Below are 25148 nucleotides of genomic sequence, written 5' to 3'. Positions count from 1 at the left end.
TTTCATTGAGGTATCTATATATACCTATGTGCATGTACGTACATTGGTTAATATAGAAATAGATAAATACTGCACTTTGATCACTATTTGAGGATCTAGTTCATATCTGCTTTGGCGTTTTTATTTTCCATACAATCAACTTCCAAATGCTTAGTCCACTCAACGACGACTACCACTGAAGTAATATGGGTTGCTTCAGCAAATAGACATGCGTGAAACGCATGACGCAACGCTGGTCTCGTTGAACGCTTGGTTCATATATGTAGACGATCTTCTTCTCTGCTTGCTGCATGTTAGTATTCAAATATTGTTGAAATTGCCTACGACTATCGCAATGGCTGGTAGTTACACGTGGCGAGTACAGTATAGATAGTAGGTTGTCATCAGCTCATATTGACGGCGCAGAGCAGTGCTATTGTTCGGCCCATCGTGTGATATCGGCATTGCCATCATGGCGATGCAGTTGTGTCAGCGGTGGGGGGTTATCAATGAACGAAAAGAACAGAGAGAAAAAGATAAGTGTGAGTGACGACGGTGGATTAATGATCATAACATTGCAACGTTACTGCTGATTATGATTGTACCGCAGATGATGATGTCAGAGACAACAACTATTCCATCATTCAGCCACTTGACGATCGTGGATCGCAGGGCAACTGACCAGCCGTCCAACAATTTGGCTACCCGACTGTACGTTGTCCCTTCTCCTGAGGCCGAATCTTGGATCTTCTCCCGCGCAAACTTCGTCTTCCTTTTCATCGACTGAGCATCGGTACTTCCTTTCACTGTATTTCGGTCATCACTGTACAGGTCATTGTGGCAGTGTAGTGGTGATTCGTGTCGGGCTGCGTTATTGCCATTGCGCTAGCGGCACCATCACTATCGCCACTGAAACCCAACAATTTATTTTTTCACGCACACGCCCCACAACAGCAGCCATTGATTGCGCATATCTCGACGCGTCGGCTGTGCTCGTCCGATGTGAGCCACATTCTCCTATGTGTGAGTGCGTGTGCGCTGGGTCAACGCCCAAGGCCAAGGTCGGACTAGTGAAGCATAGCGATGTGTTGTCGCCGTCCCACGGACGCTACAATTAGCGTCAATGTGTAGATCTTCACCCCAGTGATAGCACCAAAGTCAATACTGATGAATGGCTGCCAGTCAGTCATCGGTTGTGGGGTGCTTTTCGCTCAATGCGGTCAGTTTCTTTAACTGCACTAGGCATATTATGACGCTATCCTGACTAAAGCTGTTCTCGTAGATGCTAATATTTGTTGATAATACCGTTTACGCGGTTGCCCCATCGCATTCACCACCGTAACAGTAATGACCATTGTTGGTGCCTCTTCGAAGGCAAGAATCTGCTCTGAGATTGTTCAGAATCTGCTGCTCTTTGTGCTGTGTCTTTTGTACGTTACGCCGATGATGGCGTGAAGTGATGTCTATTCTGACACCGTAAACCGCGAACAAGAACAGCAACATCACTTCTGCAAATCGTGATACATGAAAACATATAGAGTGACCCAAAAAACTACACACACAGAGTTTGAATGACTGTAACTTCTGTCTTTATTCACATATAATTAATATTCTATTTATTATTTATTAAATTAATATATTTAAAAAAAAACTATATAAAACATATAACTTTCCTCCTACAGCAAGCGTTCACAACACTACCGTTTTGGTCAATCAGCTGTTGATAGGGGTTATTAGGTGGCAAAATTCAGGAAGTATTTCATGTCGTGGTGCACTCTTGTTTAATTTCGGCTTTAGATCTTTGTGTTGTTGGTTGCCTGGAACAGAGTTTGTCTTTAAGGTATCTCCATAAAAAAGTCCATTGGCCCCGGGTCTGCAACACAGACCAAATCCTCTATGGGGCCTGTTCATTTGATCGATCTATTTCAAAATTCCCGCCAAGATATTCCCTTACATTAACATGATAATGTGCAGATGCTTCGTCACATTAAAAATACAATTCGCTCCTCCCGAACGCGTTATAAACCAGACTCTTGCAGCAAAGTCAACTTATCACGATCACTATCAAAAAGGAATAATCCAGTTAGTCCCTAGCTTAAAATGCCACACCATGCTGTTACTCCTGGTAAATTTACATAGTATTGTAGCTTAAATATGGATTCACAGTTACACCGTAGATGCAATTAAGTCGACTTATTGTGCTTTTTAATTCGAATGTAGTTTGCGTATCCTCTTCACAGTTCTGCATCAAAATCATTTTCTTCAGCCTGAATCATCTTCACTGATAGCGCGCACCTTTGTTGAAATGCAGCTTTTCACCGACAGCGTCCTATAGGGCGATGGACATTTGATTTGGTGACGCCAAGCTTAAAACTTAATTGTTTTACAGATTTTTCGGATATTTTTCTATCACTGTCCATTTTTTTTGGCTGGTGAAGCTTGCTAATGTTTTAGGTTTTTTGTAACGTTGTCTGTGCTCATCCTGTATAATTCCATCCGTTTCAAATTTACTTATATCCGATTAAATGTAAACCATGTAGGTGGATATGAACGAAACCCCCTGCGGTACTGTTGAACCTCTGCAGCATTTATATACCTACAATAGCAATTTTAAATAAATGCTCTTTGTTCAAGAGTTTATCTTGGTCTGCTCCTTTTCACTCAGATCAGTTATAACTTGAGAAGGAAAAACAGAAAGTCCATATATATATACATATATATAATGATCTAAGTCTATATATATATATAGTGATCCTATGATAGCTATGGCGATGATGAGTCGACCCTTATCACATTAGCACATGTAGCTTAGAGCGACGGCAAGAAAAATTAACGAGAACACTGATCGTTTTCGGTGGGCAGTTGCCGCGACAGAAGGAGTCGTGTAATCACTCGCAGCGCGATCCGTGCCCGTTATTATTTTTCTATGAATTCAACTATGGTATCAATTGCATTACTACTACGATAACGTACGTGGCATCTAGTAGGTGCACGCTGGATACAGAGATAGGCGTAATGAATGTCTCGTTCGTTTGGCGAGTCGATGCAAAATATCTAGCAGTGTCTGAGTGACCGAGTAGCTGGCGAGTTAATATAGTGAAGAAATTCTCTGTAACATGGCAACGAAGATATTCCATGGATTTTTCTCTTCCTTATTGAAGTGAACGTAATAAGCATGCAGCTCATGCAACAATGACTAATAAGTTAAACTCATCAATGTTTGAACGTCTGAAGTTCCCCATTCGAATTCAAACATACCTGCCAGTAGCTCGCAGGTAATCATTCTACTGGCTAAAATGGACCATTATACAAATTCAATCGATTCATCATATTCTATAAGTTTGTCTATTCAAAGTTGGGATTAATGCTTGGTAAAGATGTATCTTGTCTGTGCGCAGTTATGACACACGCAAAGAAAATTAGAGCAAGACGATTAGAGCGACACGTCGCAGCGCCCTCTCGTGGTTTACAAAAATCGGCGCTGACAGTCTGCGTGAGTTCTTCCCGAGTATTGTTTTCCTGTAGGAACGAATCAGACGAGTAACCGTTCCGACGCAGGACGTATGATAAAAAAATATCATCATTCAATAGCTAGCACAGTCGAGTAGCTGGTTCGTCACAATAGGCTTCCTTGAGATATAGCGGGTTCAAGTAGAGGTCTGGACAGAGAAGGAAAAGATACCGGGATCGATTCCCGGCGCGAATTTCAAACATTTTTGGGTGTGCAATAAGCGTACTGCGAAAAAGGAGAAATATCATGTTTGTGCTAACAACATACTATGCCGAACATAGTCGTAAAGCTTTCCGTGCCAGTCAGGTAACCAAATTCAAAATCAACTAAAACGTCGTTTTTGTCGGGACCTCGTTGTAAGAACAAGATACGCATTATTTATTATATTTTCAACCAGCCGCAGTAGTAGCCGCACTGGGTTAGCCGCGATGGTTTGAAGGGGGTTTCAATGTCAGTTGAATATCAAGATCAACTCGTCGCGAACTCCGCCGCTTTAAATATATGCGCATGTCCCTGCAGCCGTGCGTCAAGTGTTCCGAAACGCACTCACCTAGTAAACATAAATTTGTGCAGTAAGCCTTTGATGAGCAGACGAACGCTTAGTGCAATTGGACGATCGACGAGGCGGATCTGGCTAACTTATGCACATTTACAACACCTGTTCTAAGGCCCAGTTCTATACAATTATTTGTCATTTTCATGCCAGGTGTTATCAGTACCTTCTAGTTCTACATAGCAGTTCCGTACTGTTCCAGTTGTTATTATTATCAGACATATAGTGAGTGCATCGTGTTAGCTCACATTTGCCAAAACCTTAGAAATTATCTGGTAACAGGATGGTACGCCATGCCTTGCATACTATTTCCGATTGCCTAAGGAGGACGCCCTCAAAAAAGGCTACGACCTTCAAAAGAATCCTTTTCAAGACAAAAATTTAAAAAAAAATCCCCATCTTTGACAAGTGCACAGCATAGAGATCTCTGCATCTTTCCAATCGATTTTGTCTCGTTGATAAGGAACGACATAGTTTTCTTGCAGCATCTAGGGCCGTTGGAAGCCACTTGAATCAATTCCAGCAGCGTCTTGTGGGTGAACCTTGTATAACGCATCTCGACAACATCTGTTCTTCCAATAAGCTTTGAAGCTTATTAGGCAAACTCTAATTATACGTCGTATCTATGGGATGTTACTTATTGAGGATCTGCTAAGATATTATTACTATCATTAGATTTAGAAACTGATAGTAACCAGTTCAGAATGGGGATGGATCTAGTTGTATAGTTGTTTGTTAGGTGTGAAAACGCATGTGGTATGATTAGAGTCAGAAACGTGACCTTCCGTGTCATGGCGTCTCTACGGCTAAATGCGCCCTTGCAATTCATCTGCTAACAAAATAATTATAGTTCTAAGAACGGCATATGAACGAACAGATCCAAATGGTTAAAAATTGCCAGAATTATCGATCTGAGGCTTTTCTAACAATTTGTATCGAATTTTGATACAATATCCAGGACTCAACTCATATATAACACTATTCGTTTAGGTTGGCCATGATTGTTAAGGTTTGTTCGGCCGTCCCCTTTCTAGGACAACGATTTTATTGGTTACCCCTTTATAGGATTCATGATCGTAGACTTGTCACAAAACACATAGAAATGAATGCTGGCTATTTCAAAACCCAGTTCTGGTCAGTTATTATTGATAACTTATCTCGATCGCGCTGTGTTCTTATATGATATCTCTATCACACCCGCTGACGTTGCATAGTAATGATGTCCGAATGTGGACGCTGCCGCTAGACGCAGGTAGACCTTAAACGCTCATGAACACTCAGCCGCCTATCGGAGGAGGACTAACTCCAGTGCACAATGAAATTAAAAACCCATCAGCCATTCGGTCAGCCTACGCACAAATGTTTACAACATAGTTTTCGATAAGGACGTCATATCGAAATTCAACGTTGATTATCCAATCTATTTTCCTAGCTTTCAGCAGTAGCAATTACCGTTGCACTAGCTGACCCCTTGCTTTAGAGACAAGTCAATTTTAGGCTAAACATAGGCTCGTTGATAACTGGCTAGCTATTAAAAATAGCTCAGAGTTAAGTTTCTCAAGTCGAATTTATGAATAATTAATTTTACGGTAGAGACCCATCATATGCTTGATGCACGTTAAACTTAACACTGCCGTAATTCGGTTAATGTTAATTCAGAAGTTCTACACTTTTTCGCCTCTGTCATTCTCTATCGTATTATGACGTCCGCGGTTCTACACGCTAAGTTCTTTATATATAGTTTTAGCATGGCGCTCTTCAAGTAGAATCCACCAAAGTGTGATAGGATTGCTGAGCTGCGATGGGCCCTATTTAAGATAGGGTGCGAACTCTGAACGATCTAATAATATTTGCTACTGCATAGACCATCATTATGAGAAGTTATTGATCATTATGATAATTAAAGTTAGTTAGAAGCGCATAAACAGTTCCTTCACCGTGGTCACGAAAGCGGTCACTGAACATCCGAGTTCCATTTGACATGTGTTCCTAAAATTCCTCGACAATTTTTGCACTCATGGCTATTGAGGTTAATCTTTCACTTCTTGTCTTAGGACAACGTTTTTATAATAACAAAAACATCAAACATAAACGTAGAAGAAAACCGACCCAGTACTGAGCGCACTACCGGCACGATTGAACTTCTACGTTCACTTCATCTAACTGTAAGTGGTAACAAATTAGAAGTCCCAGATTTTCATTGGGTTAGTCGAAAGTAATAGTTTAGTGGACGAACTGTCCTGTACCTTTTCGGAGCACGCTTGGCCAGGGGACCCTGGAGATTATCCAAGCGAGAGAGCTTCATAGGGAGATCGATATATTGTGATTCCACCATGACCTTCTACCCTATCCAGTACTTGTGGTTCATTTACATTTCGGATCTGACAAAATGATTGACTTGACAATATATCCGCTGATTTTTCTTCTCTCTGATGTTACTGCTATGGCTTTGTTATTTCTTCAGCTGATTCCGCTCGGATTCATCTTTTCCATGTTGAACGTTATCTGTTGATTGATGTTATAAAATTACGACTTCTCCTATTTTGAAGAGCAGGGAGCCTGCTGTCGCTGCTGCTCAGTCTTGAATGCTGTTCCTCGGTTTCTTTCTACGCATCTTTGCTCGATCCTAAGCTCAACCAATTCAGCGACAGAATGGGAATTCCATACTTCTCCGGACATTCCTGCTTAGCAGACAACTGAAGCCAGCGTTTCAACGGCAGCGGCGGCAGCGATAATAGTGGTGTTCTGAAGCCGCTACTGACATGGTTGACGAAGAGAGTCTCGGCATCAGCATAGTTGTCTGCTATCAAATTGCCGGCCTGCCAAAATGGGTGAACGGTAAGTACCCTTCCCCGTTATTTTCAACCCGGTCGCTAGATGGCAGTAACGTGAGGAAGAGGCACAATCCGTGGGCAGAGGAAGAGTAACCTGCTTGGCGAGGGCACGACAAACGAGAGAGTGAATGGCGACAGCTTTAATCAAAAACTGCCGTGAGGCAAACGAATGAAGGCGAAGAGATAGATCGAGTGAGAGAGGGACTGCTAGAAGCTCCTAAGGAGAAATACGGAGAAAAGAGCGATGGGGGCAGCACACGAGTGTGCGCTTGCGTGGCTGCGGCGGCGGCAGCGTTGGCGGCATTAGTGATGGTAGCGTTAGCGAGGCAAGGAGTGCTGAACCTCAACCTCCTTGAAGTTCCTCGCTGACGTTACGGAGGCTTTCGGTGGCCATAGCAATCTCGGATTTCACCATAATACAAGCAGAAAGTAATGGTAGCACCCCTGCTGAAACTGACGCCATTGCTGCTACTGTCACGGAACGTAAAATAAGTGTCCTTGGACCCCTGAAGGTCCCTTTAGCCGAACCCATTTCCCTTTCCCTGCCTTATCCTATACTTCGTAACGCGTGCGCGAGTCGGGTGACAGAAGCCGCACCTACCATTGCGGCAGGCAGGCAGGCAGACAGAATGGGTAAAAAGGTCGGGGTTCGCCAGCTTGCCGGTAAGCTCCATTCGGAAATCTCCACGTAAAATTGACAATTAGAGCGACCGTTCTAGAGTTCATAGTTACAGTGTATCCTGTACTAAAAATGAATTTGAACAGTTAGGCATTACTTCAGAAGGCTAGCTCTTTATAAAACGAATATCTTATGCACACAACGCATAGACAAGTCCGGCAAAATCGCCCGTTAGGAACGCCTATTTAAGGAAGCATCTAGTAATCGAAAAGCCGTAAAACTGCCTATTACTGACTTTCACAAGGCGGCTTGTCGCCACAAGACCCCGTGAACTCCGGCCACCTTGCACAGTCGTTCCAAATTAACTCATAGCTACTCCCGTTTAGGTAGCCATTGTTGCTTTACCTAGTAACGCTACGCGTAAGTTCGAGCTACCTTACCGCTCTGCGTTTGGCCGTGGCGACTCAGTGTTGTGTGGCATCGGCTATTGCCGACGCTTCCGTTGGCTTTTTGTCTGGCACGTTATTTGTCTGTCGGTTTTAAGAATGTTGCCGAATAAAGGGTGGGCCGGAAGTGTCCTCCACCCGTCGACGCCAGAGCAGGCCAGAAACACGTGGCGAGCAGAGAGAAAGTGTGCGTAATAATGCACGTAGCGAAGACGATGCACAACAGGCAACGGCCTGTAGCAGGGGATGAATGCCCTCTCTTCCGCCCTGCGCCGTTTTCTTGCAGCTGTTCCCCCCGTGGACATAGGCAACCTTCTTATAAGATGGTGCGCTGCATGCGAAGGCCGTCAGCAACAGTAAAAAAGAAGAGGAGTACGATGATGATGACGATGCCAAATGCAGAAATGTAGGGACGCCTGAATGTGTGAGGTATTGCCCTTCGTTTTTCTCTCTATAAAAGCGCTTCTATCCTCAGAGAAGTTCTTTTGCCCGTCCAGGTTCTTGCGAACGGGGCAACCGGGTAACCTGTTGAACAAGTAGGTGCAATAAAGGCGAACTGATTGCCAAGAATCTCCTCAATACCTGTCATCCGTTATTCACTGTTCCCACTCTTTTCTCGTCATTTTCCTCTGTAAAGGCTAATCGACGTGACAAGGTGTTTCACGTGAGCGTGACTTCATATGAGCGAAAAATGTCGGCAAGCGAGACTTGAAGGGATGTTCAACAGTGGCCCGTGTATAGTCTTCCAAGATGTCCTGTATTGATCAGATCGCCACTTCTACGGCAAAGAGAAGGAAGATAAAAGAAACAATAGTAAGATAAAGCAGTGAAATGGAAATAGGTCCGACATGAGATTCTGGACGAATGATATGATATAGTGGTTTTACGGCTTTCGTCTAAAGTAGAATGAGATGCGGACAGAAAGGTCTATTATAGAAGCTGAAAACCGAATGCGCTACGCATTTATCTATATATTCGCCTTGGGCTAAATCGGATTGTTAAACCCACCAGCGCAGTGTCCACTACCTAAACTGACTAATAGGAGCTAATATAGCTCGACTAGCCTCATGCGTTCTGGCGAAGGACGGCCAGCAACAACAACATGGTATGGCACAGCGGAGCTCATTATCGCCTTGAGAGCCGCGTATGCTGATGCTGGCCTTGACTTCGGATAACATTCTTGGAGCGAAAGTCTGTTCGCCGATTTCCAGTCGTTCCTATACACGCACGCGGTGCCCACGCAACGTGGAAAAAGAGACTTGTCTTGCCCCTCCGGCCGAATGTTGTTGTTGTCGTGCCCATACCCTGCCCTATATAAGCTACCCTTATAACCCTAGTTACGCCCTTTTCCGAAACCACCTGTAGCTCTTCGAGAAATTCAAGGGCATTGCGTTTTTATATGAGGACGAGGAAGGGCGGAAGGAGGTGAGGTGAGTGAAGCTATATAAACTAGGAGCGAGGTTTAATAAGAGACTAATATCTACGGAGTAATGGGAACGGGATCTAAATGAGGACAGATGCAGATAGAATTGAGCTGGATCCCCCTAGTCATTATCCGGGATTTAGTTGAGCTAGTTAGAGATGTCCCCTTCGCGCGGACCACGAACGATTGCGTCCACTACTCTGGGATTACCAATAATAGGGAAAATCATTTGTTTATATTCATGCGCCCAAACAAGCGATATGAACGTATTAGTGTGCAGTACGAACAGTCCACGTTAGTAATCCATTTATACGTGCCATACTCCCAGTAGGCCAATATGAATACAGGTAAATTCATTGTCCTTAAATCGGCAAGCGTCTGTTGAGCTGAGCAAGCAATGCCGACTAGTTATACAAAAATGCGGGTCGCACTTTTTCTATTCGAACCATGTTACGCTACTCATAGTTAATTACTTTCGAAACGGTCAACTTATCCCTAACAAAGTTAATAGTTAGATGGTGGTGTAATTCCACTCTAACATACTAATTAGCCTTTGCAAATCGACTGAGGGCGCAATATGTTATAGAAGATTTGACAGAAAGGCTCGCCTGTACTGTTAATAGTCATATTGTATAGTTGGGATTGATTTGATGCCCGTGATTCGCCGACATCATCTAGTACATTGTCCAGTACGGGCTAGATAGCCGTTTGGTGCTTACAGTTACCCTATTATATATAATGCACTTTCTCTCGAACAGCGTGGCCATATGACGTGCGTATATATAACGGGCGCGTGTTTTCTTTTATTTATCGTCTGCTAACGGTAGGAAGTTCCCCTTTCAGTCTTTGTTTGTTGCCTACACGATTCTATAGTGTTCATGACGGCACACAACCTGAGATCCCGTATATCAATCAATGGACACTGCACTAGACGTCATTGTCTACTGTGGTCATTGTGTAAACAAAGAATTTCTCTTTGAGGTGTTGCCGGGCTCTCTTTTCGAATTGATTTAGTACGCAGCACATCAGAGTGTTGCGTCATCAGTTTACCGTGTGCCTGATCGGTGTCTAGCGTTAGTTAGTTGGATACCTGTTGAGGATCTTTGGGTGCGTCAAGAGACAATGCTCTATGACAACGACGCTTTTTATCCACCATTAGTTTCCAAGCGGCTGTGGAACGGCCTTGACAGTATGCGGGGGCAGTACCGAGTGGCCGATAGATAAGCATCATCACTATGGCCACCATCATCACCGTCATGATAGTCTCCAATAACGTGTCCGCGTGAGGTCAACAGCTCCAACAGATGCCCGATGAAGAGCGATAGCGGAAGCTCAGGGCTAGTGTGTGCTGGGCTGGGCGTTCTGAGGTAGTGGGACCGACTAGGCAACTAGTGAGTTCATTTCGAACAGAGCAGTAATGAATAGATGCATGATATAACTAATATGCTCGTTGAATGAAGAAATACATTGAAGAGAGTGCGCTAACAGTTGACTACTTTATTCACTTAAGCGGCATCCGTACGTTCACATGTATCTTTGTAGCCCTATAGGTCCGATTTGTGTACATCCGTATTTATAGCTATTTTTTTCATGACTAACAATATACCTTCGAGACCGTCACACCGTGGATTTTAAAAATGAACGAGAGATAAAGCGGTAAAAGGCTTCTAATTAGGCCAACAGCTGGCGACGGCTATTATGGCAACTGAAACATAGAACATGTGCAAATAACATACCAAATGTATAATTGTCCAACTATGCTCATCATTGAACCGCAGTTTTGGCCACCCATAGGCAGCCCCTACATAACGATCTTAAATATTAGACAAAAATAAAACAAGAAGAAATAACATCTTTTTCAGTTTTTGTAAGCATACATACATAGTTTGTTTCAGAAAACTGTTAATAGAACGTAAAGAGGAATACGTTACGTCACTTGATTTCGGCCATCCGTCAGAGCAGCAGTCCAAACCAAATGGCGTAAGGCCAATCAAATGAGCTATCGATTACGTTGACGAAAGTGTACGTAAAAACTTTGTAACGAGATAAGCATGATGGAGCTGCGCAGCTTACAAAAGGTCACGGACAATTACGGTGCCCGCAGTAAACTCAAAGCCCGAGGTCTAGCTTTACGCTGTCGATGGGCGATACAAGCAGATGACTTAACTCCTCGTTGTAAACGTATTGTCCCTGAATGCAGCAGACGTAATTTACGTCAAGGGGTGTTATTCAAATATACGTTTATGTCTAATTATTTGTTGTCATTGTGATTTGTTTGCCACTCTGATCTCTCTGTATGTTCAGTATACCTATGCATAGATGTGCAGGCTTTATCATTTACTAACCGAGAAAAAAATAACTTTTCCTGTTTTTTGGTAGTAAAAACAATCGCACTTCATTAGCTCGTTATACAATTTACCCTATTGTCTAAATTATTGCATCTGTTTTGCCAAAGGTCAGCAAGCTTAATTTCAAAGGGTTTTGTTAACGAAGTTTTAACATCCTCCGCACTGGCAAACGTTTCATTGTTGATCTGCTTTAATAGCGAGTGCAAGCATATGGTCCATAGATTCGTCAACGAGAGTTCGGCAGGAAAAGCGCTGAACAAGCTCAATTCGTTTTATTACACGACGATCCTTACGAGTTTGACGTGTTTTTGTTTTTGAGTAAACCTTACGGCGTAAAAGTGATAAGTATAGCTTTGTGACTGCTGCTCAACGTCACATGTTTTACCTTCGGACAACAACGGATTTGTTGTGTCAGCACCGGACGTTTGACTGACAAGTTGAGTCTGTCTCGCAAATGGAATCGAAAAGGAAAAGAAAACCCGAAAAAACAGTGCCAGGGACTTTTCCGCCAGCTGTTGGAGTAACTTGGTCAAGAGATAAGCAAAGACATTTTTCAATATTAGCTCTGCATGTGATGATCTCTTTGCATTAGTCATTATTGGCCTGGTAATTCCTAACAGGAGATACAGTATCTACTTATTCTATTATAGTGTATGTATATCAAATCATCACGAATGATTCGAAAACACCTCTATGCGCATGTTGAGCTGTGAGCTCGATTAAAGCACTTCATGACGAAACTAGCGTTTTCTGGTATAGCCATTACTTAAAGAAACGATATATAAATAAAATGTTTAGTTGCGCCAAATTCAAGAGTAGTAGTTTCGCTTTTTTTATCTAGCCTGATCTAGCTTGCCTTAAAGTAACGTGCTTTTATATTTGTGCTCGGCCAGAGCTACGGTGTGAAAGCGATATACGCTACTGACACATGGATGACTGTCGTGAGCATGCTGGACTAATTCCAATTCAGCTCCCTATATCGCTTCCCCGAAGTGTTTCCCGTGCACGTAGGACGTGGCTTCATTGAACAAACATCACCCCTTGCTACATGGCCGACTCGACTAACGATTAAGTGTAACGGTTAGGCCGAAGGCAATCTACGATGATCATTGGTAAGCTGGTGTTGTACTTTAGAGTTTCCACGCCATGAGCAACGTCTATTCGTATTTCGTCAGAATCTGTACGGAATTGTCGATGAGAAGGAATCGAGCTTTCTTTTATAGATCATTATTTCCTCTTATATATGCTGTAATACCGACCAGCCCAATACAAAGAGAGGTATTTAGTTCTTCATAAATTAATGAAGATTTTAGTTATGAAATTTGTTAGTCAGTACCCGTATAGGCCGGCCACTGGTCGTCGTTCAGGCTAAACACAATTCTGAACTGTTTTGAGGTTAAGGATAAGGAATATTTTTCAAAGGTCGGATCTGCTCCCCTGGAGCTTCCAATTCGACAACTTGCTCGAATGCCAAAAGAAGTATGAAACGACCTGTTTGCTTCTAGGTTCTTTCTACACCTTTCGTACTACTTGACCTAAATGGTTGTCTCGCTAGCTCAATCCAGCCAGGACTTAGCAGGCCGTGGCTAAGCGCACGCGGCCGGCGTGCTTCCATCAGGCAATCACCAAGTCAGGGACGCCAGGTCCTCTCTGTGCAATAGGACTAGCAGGCGTTGACTCCTGACTAGTCTATCGCCTTCGCCGGGGAAGCAGAGGGGGTGCTTGGCACATGGCGTGTGATTCTCGATTGAGGCTCAGCTCGAGGAAAAGCTCTAGAATCCTAAAAACCTCGCATGTTTTTGCACCCCATTAGTACTAGTTAGCTTTCACCGCAGTCAAACCTATTAAGATGTATTGGTTAATGTCTAAGCTGTTTGTATCAAAACTGTCGCCGTAACCGTGTAAGCCATCCTTCATAAGATTACACTGAAAAATCTTACTATCGAACTGGTAGTCATTAGGAGCTTAATAATCTTTCTGCTCATATTTGTTATACTAAACATACATAAGTTCAGTTTACTTTGCACAGTTGTTATGGTATTCCACAAGTTTTATCTTCAGCGCATGTCGAATTTTAGCTATCTCATACGACGAGTGTATATAACTATAATAGTACAGCGTTCCTTATGATCAATGCGCATGCGTATTCTAAAAACTTACTTTGTTACTTTTGTTGAGCTCGCAAGTTAGCTCAACAGGTACCACAACACGCAATCAGCGTAGTATCGCCCCAAAGTCCTATTACACATAGCCATCTGTTTGTCTGCCGACGAAGTATTTCGCGTTTCGCGATGGCGCTGTCGATTTCCAACTTGAACGCGCTTCTCGACGCGCGCTTCTAGAATATAACATGTTTTTTACTTCGTTTATGTACGCGTGAATACAGAAAATCTAGCTACCTTTGTCGCTATTTCTACATGCACAATCATTATAGTTAGCACTTCCACTTCAAAAGTAGAATACGACAAACCGTTAAGTTATCCCAATATCGAAACTTGATAGATACGCGCATTTTCTGCTCGATCCTTCGCAAGTAACTACCGAATGGGTTTGTAATACTGGTAATGATATTGATCGTATTGCAACGATCCTCAGGCAGTTCGTATTGAAAAGGCACTGTATGGCTCGTATTCGCGCCCAGCTATCCCCCAAAAACTTTTCCAATAGACTAAGTTTGTTTCGTGAAGTGTATTCCTCTTTTTTAAACTAGCTTTTGGGATGCACTAGATTTTTGCGCATGTCGCAAAGTATCAACGCCGAAATTACGTTGGCTTCTTCAGCTTGAACACAATTAATGTATTCGAAGGTCATGGCCTTTTTTCGAACAAAAGGTAATCATTATGGCGGCGGAGCGATTTTGTCTACATCACAACAACTGTTAGCATGTTTTTTTCCACGATGATACTGGAGGCCGTGAGGGCTACCATAGCCTATTTTGACCCCTTTTAAAATGTAACAGGTCTTGTACTGTACACAACACGATTCAATACGAAGATGATTCAACGACGGTATAAAATATTGACCAACGCAAAACATATATCTTGATTGAGACGATAAAACTATTTTGTTTCGAAATCAAGTTACACCGACAACTGTTAGCCACCTTTTGAAAATATGTATCGTTAACTTTTTTCGTTTTTTTTTGCTCACAATCAGGGACTAAGCGCAAGGATCGTTCAAATAATTAATGGAGGCTCCCTCTTGCGGTTACTTTTTTTTTGAGAAAAATCGTTCCGTATTGTAGCCAAATTTTTTCAATCGCTTATATTGGGGGCTCTTCGCGTTTGCTAGTCGCGACAGGTGTTCAAATGCCCTCGCTGCTAACCCCCTGGTTACCTCCATTGAAGCAGTACGGCGACAGACCTTTGAAATAACGGTGGCCTACTGCAGCAACTTTAACAGATGTCCTTGAGATGCTGCGCAATTTAAGTGAAGCCTGGGAGAAGCTAACTTTCAACGGGACCGCATCCTCGTCTGCATAAGGCCTACCACCCCGCATTTCCCCAAGCCCTTCATTTTTTTTTTCATTTAATCAATCCACCGCCTTAGCGCCCAGCGCCTAGTATTTTACCTTGTTAGGAGCCCAGCCAGCTGCAAAGCCGCATAAGTTCTAGCAAGGTCGGCCAGATTCGACTGGCGTTAGCTCTAGCTACCGATACCACTACGGTAATACCCAGTAACTCAGCAGTTCTATGCGCATTCTCTCCTGCTTTCTTGTAGCAATAGAAGCAGCAGCAGCAGTTACCTGCCTGTTTCGCTAGGCTGGGAAGTGACGGGATACGTAGGTAGGACGAGATAGGCCGGAAATCGGACAACTGACAGGTAGAGGAAAGATAGGCCCGTAAACGTCAACTCCGGTTTCCGTCTTTACCTGTTCCTGTCTCTAAGTTTCTATTTGTTTCACACCTAGAGCTAATCGCTGAGTCGATATCTCTATCCGTTTGCAATTCGTAATGCATTGGACATCGTTGCGCCTGGCTGCTTGTCCAGTACACACTCGCTCATTTTATACAGCTTACATGGACAGGGAAACGCAACATAATGGGCTGGTTGACTGGTACGGAGCCAACCACCAGGGGACTCTAGTTTCGTCAAAGGCTGCGGTTACTGCTTTGAGGTTTCTTTCTTTCTTTTAAATCTCGTAGCAATCGTGGTAATATCTACTATAGTGTAATCTGACTGCGCTGTATTGGTACGCAAAGCAAAGACCGCTGGTCGCGCTGCAACCTGGTTCTTTTCACTCATATATAGTAGGAGTGTCGGTCGGCATTTCGAAGATGTTCGGCCAGAAACGAAAAAGTCTAAAGTTCATTGTCGCCAGGGTATTGACACGCTAATAAAAATAGGTATAATGGAGCTGAGTTTTACCAGGTATACACATTTTAACCTGATGGGAAAAATAATATGGTAATAATAATAATAACGAACATTGGATTATGTCTAGCAACTCAGTAAGCCAAACGTGTAGCTAGAAAGTCGTTCCTCAGTTCTTATATCTCGTACCAAATTAAACAAATTTCAAGGAATATTAGTTAAAAATGTCTCGAAGTCGACTTTCTCTCTCGGACTTCTCGTTGGCCTCTGGCCGTTGTCTTCGCAACTCAATCTGATCATCGGCCTACATCCAATAGTCCAAAGTCAAAAATAGACCCCATTGTGAGGCAAGCGGATGGATATTTTTAGTAATGCATATATGCGAAAGATAAAAAATGAGTAGGTGAGATATTATTATCAACTAACAACACCCTAAAAAAACTATCTTTATATCCTCGTCTGTATTTTCTGTTTAAAATGAAAAGCTTCTTATCAGCTCGATGTCCTTTTTAATCAGTGAGCATTTGCAGCTGCGAAAAATAGCCCTACCTGACTCATTGTTATTGATAATATCTGAGAATAACAATGATCCTGAAGCTCAATAGGGATTTTCAAAAATTAATAATTAGTTTATAAAGCAAGCCTACTTGCCGAATAATATATTTATATAAACTTAATTCTTAGCTTTGTTTATAAGAGTAATAAGTTTTTCATTGAACTGTGTTGGTTGCCCGCATGTGCTCACGTGTACATAGATTCGACAAAAATTAACGCAAGCGATGCCCCTCTCGTGGTTTCTTCCCATAAATTCATAAAGAGAAAGTCTAACACTTTTTCTTTCCACTCGTTTACAAAATATATTCGGGAACTTCGTCGTTTCACTTTTTTTCCGCTATCAGCCAATGTCACAATGTGTCTTTCATCACGTCGTCTATCTTACTGCCCCATATATATGCATATAAATGGGCTTAACTACTCCAACTACGCGTTCGTCATCAGCTGTATCTGCAATCCAGGTGATCCAAGCTATTTGTCGATTTCGAGATGTACATACAAGACTCGTCTGGCATATACCAGGACAGATTTCTGTGGGGAGTTCAACACTTGCCACTCGATCTGTGCGGAAATGCTCACGGCATTTCCGTAAAATGCACCCCTCGAAAATTAGGCTTACCCAGGAGAATGAGGCTGTAAGAACAGCCGGGCTGGGGCAACAAGAATGTGGGAACTCGAACTACGTTTTGGTGTCACGACTTCAAGGCTGCACGCTAACATGCGGGATTGCCTGTCTTGGTGCGTGCCCTTTACGATGTACGTGTTTGCTTTTGTGCGTATCTGTGTGCTGTGCCCGCGTAGATACGCAGACTTCGTGTAAGCCGCTCTACCATCGCAAATAGCAGCATGAAGCTAGATACTTGCTCTGCAGAATGTAGGGAATTTACCTGGCCTGATAGGAGGCAATAGGAATCCCCTCTCCCGTATCCATGCTGCTGTTGTGGTGTTTCAGACTACCGGTTTCGGGTCGGATCCTGCTTTTAGACACTATAAAGTGAAGGAACACAGAAGGACGGAAACTAGAACGGGATCGACCAAGTTAAGAGGAAGGAATTGAAAATTCAGGTCAAAGCTGACGCAGTCTCACTGCCGAGGTTGTAACCATCCATACCTCTGCCCTAGTAGCCGTTAAAAGTACAACAAGGCTGTTTGAATCACTAGAGACAGACTGACTAACCAGGCAAATGCAACCCTCTTATGAGCTAGAAGTTCAGAACTATTGTCCTCGAAATGAAGCTGCTCGCTACGATTATATAGGTTAGGTCGGCGAATCCTTCGGTATCGCCCGTGGTGGAAAACGACAAGAAGACTGTTTGGAGGACTGGCTGATTAGCGGCGGATAGGTGAGCACTGGTCGTTCTACCATTCGACCTGACAAGCACCCGATTCCGTGCCGCTGGCAATAGAAGCGCCGTTGATGTTGAGTCGTGATCCCTGTTACAATCGTCTGACGTCTACTTCGACGTATAGCCACTCCCTAGATCAACGAATTGCCGCCAATGCAAACGCGCCAGTAACAAGTAGAAAACAACTACCTAACTCTTCTGTTAGACAATATCAGGTTCTGTAGAACTATGAAATGTTAGCGGATTATATTTAAACTGAAAAATTATCGTCTACTAGTCGTCCAAACCTTAACTTTCGTCTTTAACTTTGTTCATACCATCTAGCTACGTGTTGCCTTAATGATCTTAGGTTTTCCACTTTATTTTATTAAAGCTCTGATAAAGCCCAACAATTCTTTGTTATTTCCCGAAAAGTATTACAATGAACTAAATCTCTATAGATTAGAGCACATTTAACGCAACGCGTCTGTGGGTACTACAACTTACAATCCGTATTTATTAATGTGATATCGACTCTATCGAGTTCGACCAACCCTACACATCCCAACATCGGTGCCGGATACAGTATTGTATGAAATCCGTTGCTTTTCCGCTGGGGCATTTGAGCATTGGTCTCCCAATTACTCTATGTTAGATACAGACATGCAACCATCTTGGTAGTATCTTGATGAAATGCCACCGACGAGGACAGGTCGGGGGGGGAGGCACTGCTTTCAAGGTCAAAGTAAGCACTTAGGTAAAAACGGATCAACACATAGAAGCAGCACACGAGTGGGCAATTGCTTACTAACAAGTTAGAGGTTTTACCTTACTATGTGATTACGCTATAGGTATATGTTTATTGCACTATAAATAGATACCAATGACAGTACCAGGAGTAGGTTTGTGTGTCTGTCTTTTCAGGTCGTTTCGAAAGCTAATCGTGGCCTCAGTTTGTGGGATGGTCGTCTGCCACGCTACTTCCGATCCTCCGATTGAGTCAAGCAATGGTTCGTGCTTTGTTGCCTATAGAAAGCACCGTCTGGCGTCCTGACGTCTCCTAGGTCGCATGACCCATTATACAAAACGCTAGATGCGGGACGCCAGTCGATCGATGCAATGGCATTCTTTCCAAACATATACATAAACTTAAGGCTATACCTGATCAGAGAGAAAGGCCGAGCGGCAGAACGACCGTGTGGGCCGTTGATGGGCGTCGTACACGTATACAGCTCGATGGACAACGTATCGCGCAAGACAAGATGCGTACATTTCTGAATGTGTACGTGCGTGTGCCAGCTGATTAACTGTAATCAAGAATCTTCAGTTTTTCGAGTGACGCTAGCATATTGCCCTACCGACAACTTTCATCGTTCAACGATACGATATCTATTTGCGAAACCTATCTCCTTATTCCAAGTAATCTTATTGAAGTAACGATCCATTGTTTACGGCGCCCCATTCAAGCACTAGGTTAGCTGACACCGAATGTAGCAGACAGAATTCAACATCTGTAGCATAATATGACAACAATAATGATAAAAAAAATGTCTGTTACAGTAGAAGAGGCGAACTCTTTAACGGCAAAGATAGACGGGCCTGCTTAATAGAACATATGCATATGTTCTATTTTTTTCCACAAATAATTACTGGAAACGTCACAAATAGATTCTATCATTGATCTCACTGTCATTACCTTACATACTACATACTAACTCATACTACATCGTAAGCTCCACATTGTTAGGCTAAAGCTCGTACGAGGGATCTCCGTTTCAAGAAAGCCACCGACCCCTAGAATTGTTTTTTCTAGTGTGCTCACTATGCTGATGAGGATGACTTTGTACCAAATGATTAAAAACAAAAAAGGTAACGCTAACGTTTGGTCTTGCATCAGGTAACTTGTTTCAATACGTTGCATAGGCACTTAACATGAAATATGGGATCCCAACAACAAAATGTGCTTAACTAGAGTAATTTATTTAGCATATTTTTAAAACAATTTGTGGAACAGTTCCGCACGACCAATCAGTTTATTAACAAGCTCGGTTAATTGGCACTTTACTTAAACAATACAACCCAAAATTCAGAAATAGACCTACACTAGAGGTGTCCAAATATATAGCACGATCAAAAATAATATTTAGATGTGATCTCAAAATCGTTGTTCTGACAGCCGTTAATACAGTCTTATTTAAAATCACTTAGTTTGCCTTCTGCCCTCAGCCTTGTTAGGGGTCATTGCCACATGCCTCTATGTACTATTTTCTGGGGCTTTGGCTTGCGACAGCCTTTCTGGTTTTGTGTTCGGTTACAATCGGCTTCGAAAGGACAGGAATCTTACTCGCTGCTTGAGGAATATTGCTAACATGCTGATCGTGGTGGATCTAGACTAACTCGGTGGTCAGGATCACAGTTAATAAGGGTGAACCGATTGTTGCTTCGGCGATACATAGCTTTTTGCCCCAGCCCCCTGAAAAGCTCTAATGCAACTTCAGACACGCTTCGTTTCATGGGCGAAAGGCCTGGAAACTATCCTTGGACGACGTCGGGGTGTATTCCGCTCTCAATATACGTCAATGTCAGCCCCTGCATCGCGACGCCCGTCGGTTCGGAGTTGTCATCGAGTTGTCTTAGGGATCGTCGTGTATGAAAAATTGTTCCACAAATGAATGAATTGCTGTACTTTGCCTAGCATCCAGTTTGACAAGTCTCCTCAAACCACTCTTCATGGAATCTTGTCAACGCCACTCGCGCGTAGTGGCTAACGCTGGCTTACTACTTAGATAAAGTAAAGGTTAGCATACGAAGATATGTGCACGTCGGGCAGAGCCTGAATGAGAGATTCGATGCAATATCAGCGACGTGTGGTGCCAGTATGACAATAATCGGGCTCTGATATGGAGGGTAGATTATCTCTGACACTAGAAATCAGTATAATTACCTACTAATGCTTAACAATCACAGAGGCTAGATAGCCATCATAGACAATGACATCTCCTAGCAGTGGGTATTGTACGCGGCAGACTGCTGTTATTATCGGGTCACACCATCGTCTGCAAAGGCATCGACGGGCCCAAATAAATGAGTCATACAAGGAAAGACAGAGACTAAAAAAGTCGAATTGCAAATGGCCGCTGCGCAGACAATGGGCTCCAGAAAAATAGAAGGACCACTAAAAATCATCATTTTTATACGCTCAAAATTTGACTCATCATTGAATGCGTGATTTTCTCTATGGGAATGAATTATGTGAAAAGCGGGATCGGCGTAATTAATATTGTAGTTGCCATCACAAATGATTGTCCATATTCATGGCAACCATTTCTCTCATAGGAGGAACAATTACATGTCGATCCATTGCAGTGGTACGCTATTTAAACGCTTGTTCGGAAAATGAAGCCGTGGGATTCTATCGCGCATGAAACGGAAAGTATACCGTGCTTGTTTTCATTACTTACGTAGTCGTCAGCTATTAGGATCAACAGCATCAAATGAAGTTAAAAAAGGGAAAGACAGTTATTCTACCATCTTATTGTCTTTAATTAGTGTGATTAATTATTGTGAGTGAATTAGTTTTTTACTCGATACATATAGAACGTTGGTGGGGAACGATCAGCTCACTTATATATCGAGCCGTCTATTCCTATGCTATGCCTTATTTGAAAATGACGAGGTCCATAAACATTTGCTACTGTGCATTTCAGATGCAGTACGGCAGCTGCATAGAAGTCTTCCATTAAATAATACCAGCCTAGGGTGGCCAGCCGAATTACGAGCAAATCTGTGACGATCTAAAACGCACTAAAGATCTAATATGGTCAGCTGGTTCCGGCCGACCAGACAGCGTTACTGTTGTTATTATTATATACTTTGTTTTTGTACAATAGACGTTATTCTGTTGAAGACCTAGCTTATCTTGCTTCCCACTTTAGCTTTTTGATCATTATATTCATCTGTCCCGTACTTTTTGCTGTGGTATGATGCCTCGTTTATTTTCCAGAATTCGATCCGGCACAACCTATCTTTACATAATCGCTTCATGCGGGTGCAGAATGAAGGCGCGGGAAAGAGCTCATGGTGGATGATCAACCCTGATGCTCGACCCGGGAAAGCTGCTCGCCGACGCGCTACTTCAATGGAGACACCGAAGTTCGAAAAGCGGCGCGGCCGTGTCAAGAAGAAGCTCGACCTAATGCGTGCAGCTAATGCGGGCCACACGGTAGGTGGCATCGGCTGCGGGGTTGCGAACGAGGCGACTCCGTCACCGAGTTCGTCGGTCAGCGAAGGCCTGGACATGTTTCCAGACTCACCAGTGCTCAACAACAACAACAACAATAATAACAACAATAACAACAGCAGCTCAACCTTGGGCGGGGGCGGGGGAGGCAGTGGCGGTAATGCCACGTTCCAACTCAGCCCCGATTTCCGACCCCGCGCTTCGTCAAATGCCTCGTCATGTTCACGGTTATCGCCGATACCGGCACTCGAAGCAGACAACCAGGCGCCGCTATCTCCGATATCATGGAACAATGATATGGTATGGCAGACGATGAAGTTTTCACTCCAGAAAGTTGAAGTGTGTTTGTTTTTATATATATATATATATATATATATATATATATATATATATATATATATTTCTGCTTAAACATATTAATTTCTATACGCTTGGTTAAGCGTCAAGCAGCTAAGGAACTATGCAAACGAGTATACTTGCCACTTGCAAAATTCATGTGGGATCAGTTGTTCTACTAACGTAGTTTCGTTCGTAATTGGATGGGTGTAATTCATAGGTGAGCATGTATAGTACAGGGGGCCCGACAGCTGCCCCAGCATACGCGGCCGATTTGGACAATGTGAAGTTATGCGACTCAATCGCCGAAGCAATGACTATCAAGGACCCTCTACCACTAAATACAAACGCAACTTATACCTCGTTTTACAATAGTAAGTTCCTTTTCATTCTATACACTGGCGTTAGTCTATCGACGGGCATCGATTAGAATAATCGTTAGTTTTTCTAATTACTTCGTCTTACAACATTACAATAGGAAACAACAAGACAGACTTGAGAAAGTCTGTCTTGTTGTTTCCTGTTGTATTCTGTTTTGTCGTACTTAAAAGCCATACCATGTTTGTTGTTGACTATATAACTATCATTATATTACTAAGTGGCGCCGCCAGCAACGATTTGACACGGTCGATCTGTAGGAAGTACTGTGACTTTTTCGGCAACAACTTAAACTAGTAATTCATTCTTATGGTAACTCGAGCTCTTTATCTTAACAAATCCTAAGATTTGCGTGCATCATCACTATTTGGGTCTATGGGACCAGAATAGCGGGATTATCTTTCTTTAAATATAATGTCAGTTTATTACTAACATTAAATAGCACGGGTATCTCGGCCAAAAATCAGTAGCCGGTTAATGATCTACAGAAAACTAAAAAGTAATGACCAGATAGGTGACTCACTAAGCCCTTTCCCATTTTGTGTCCTTTATTCGGACAAACAGACAGTTTGACGAAGGATTTTGGCCAGCCGTCGCTATTTTTTTTTTTTCGCAGACAAAAGAGGGCAGCAACAGTTTCGGAAAACCGTCGACCAACGACGACCTACCTCCGTTGATAGTAATCATAGATACTGAGCTAGTTTTTAATCTTTACATAGGCATATTAAAACGAATAGGTCGCGAACGGAGAGTTTTGTCATGCCAAAGAGATAACGTCTTTCATATTTATCTACTATGTAGCGTCTACATGTACAAAGTATTTGCCATGGACGTTGTTAGCCTTTTGCCGTTCATAGGCAGAAAGGTTGTATTTACCTTTGGTACCTAAAATGGTATTGTCTCCTCGTGCCTCTACAGTATAATTGCTGAATCTATTGATTAGCGTAAGTATCAGACGAACACTGCGCTTTGCTCATCCACCGCTGAGAATGACTACTAGGTTTCTAACAGGGACCTGTTGAATGTTAAACTTGGTGCTGCTTTTCGTATTGGAAGACCTGACCGTTTCAAACGGTTTGTTCGATCACGCTAGAGGGACCACGCTAACTAAAGTAGAGTCGCTGATCAGAGCTACCTTACAGCGCAGGACCGTCGGGACCATTCGAACCCAAAGTTCCATTTTTCGGCTTGCAAATTTTATCATATTTTCCCTATTATTCGTGTTAGGAGTGTCCTGCCTCACTTCCACCGGACAAATACAAATACAGGCGTTCTATACATTTGTTTTTTTGTTAATGCGTATTGATTAGCTAATTATAACATATACAGGCCGAAGTACGTCTCTCGACAGTGTGACCTCCTACACTTACTTTTTACTTTTGGATAGATGTAAAATGCGTACTGTCATACTATAAAATGTCATTTGCCAGGTAACGTTTGTTCTACCCTGCACAGATATGGTAATATTATTTTTTCCATCTGTTTAGTCTAAATGAAAGATATGCTAGTATCTATAATTTAGACGGCAGGTGATCTTCGCATATGAATGAGCATGAATAAGCGCAGTATGCCTAAAGTCAGTCTTTCTGCGTGACTAAACAAGCAATAGATAAATCGTAGTCGTACCTGGTTATTTTTTGCAACTCTGGATAAATCAAATACCTCGCTAAGTCCTGTTTACGTGGCATCCTTGTTTGTTATGCGCAGATACACCACCTCTTTACACTGAGCTTTCGTCAGCACGATCCCATACCCTGGACAGCGTTGCGAGCGGACTTAGTTTATCCCGAAAGAAACTGGAAGCCCGAGAGGTTGGAGTAGGCTATTGTAATGGGGGGTTGTCGCTATCGGCGGGCGTCAAGCCGCCGCCGACGATTCCCGAGAGTCATGAGCCACCCTCCGTGTGTCCGTCCGGCAGCGCCCCATCTGTGTCTTCAGCTGGAGGCAATCTTCACCCGTTGTCGCCTCTCTCGAGCCTGGCACCCAGCCTCGCGTCACTCTCTCCAATGGCACCTGTCGCTTCGCAGGTGCCTTCCGCTGGGAACCCTCTTAGTCACCTGGTGCAGCAGCAGCAGCAGCAGCAGAGTAAACTGGAAGCAGGCACGGGCTGTTCATTATCGGCCCTTGGCGGTGCGGCCTTGCAGTTACGTAGCCACCTGCCTATTGTTGGTTCAGGTACAGATTGCTCCGACTTGAACCTAGATACCCTGGATACGCTGCAGGACACACTTCAAGGTGGGCTCGAGTGTGACGTTGACCAGGTAAGCAGTGGCCGAACAACTGGTGT

General features: G+C 43.1%; 1 protein-coding gene across 1 annotated transcript in view; it reads left to right on the top strand.

The window, feature by feature from the left end:
- foxo (forkhead box, sub-group O) overlaps positions 1-25148 on the top strand; it is a 99789-nt gene that overhangs the window by 65804 nt on the left and 8837 nt on the right. Inside the window, exons 2-4 of the mRNA XM_022789937.2 lie at positions 21911-22447; positions 22704-22857; positions 24569-25122. Of these exons, the coding sequence (XP_022645672.1) occupies positions 21911-22447; positions 22704-22857; positions 24569-25122 (1245 nt within the window). The remainder of the gene's footprint in view (positions 1-21910; positions 22448-22703; positions 22858-24568; positions 25123-25148) is intronic.

The sequence above is a fragment of the Varroa destructor genome, unplaced genomic scaffold, assembly GCF_002443255.2.
Source record: "Varroa destructor unplaced genomic scaffold, Vdes_3.0 BEIS01000002.1, whole genome shotgun sequence".
Lineage (NCBI taxonomy): Eukaryota > Metazoa > Arthropoda > Arachnida > Mesostigmata > Varroidae > Varroa > Varroa destructor.
The sequence above is the reverse complement of the archived record's forward strand: the minus strand, read 5'-3'. Positions and strand labels throughout refer to the sequence as shown.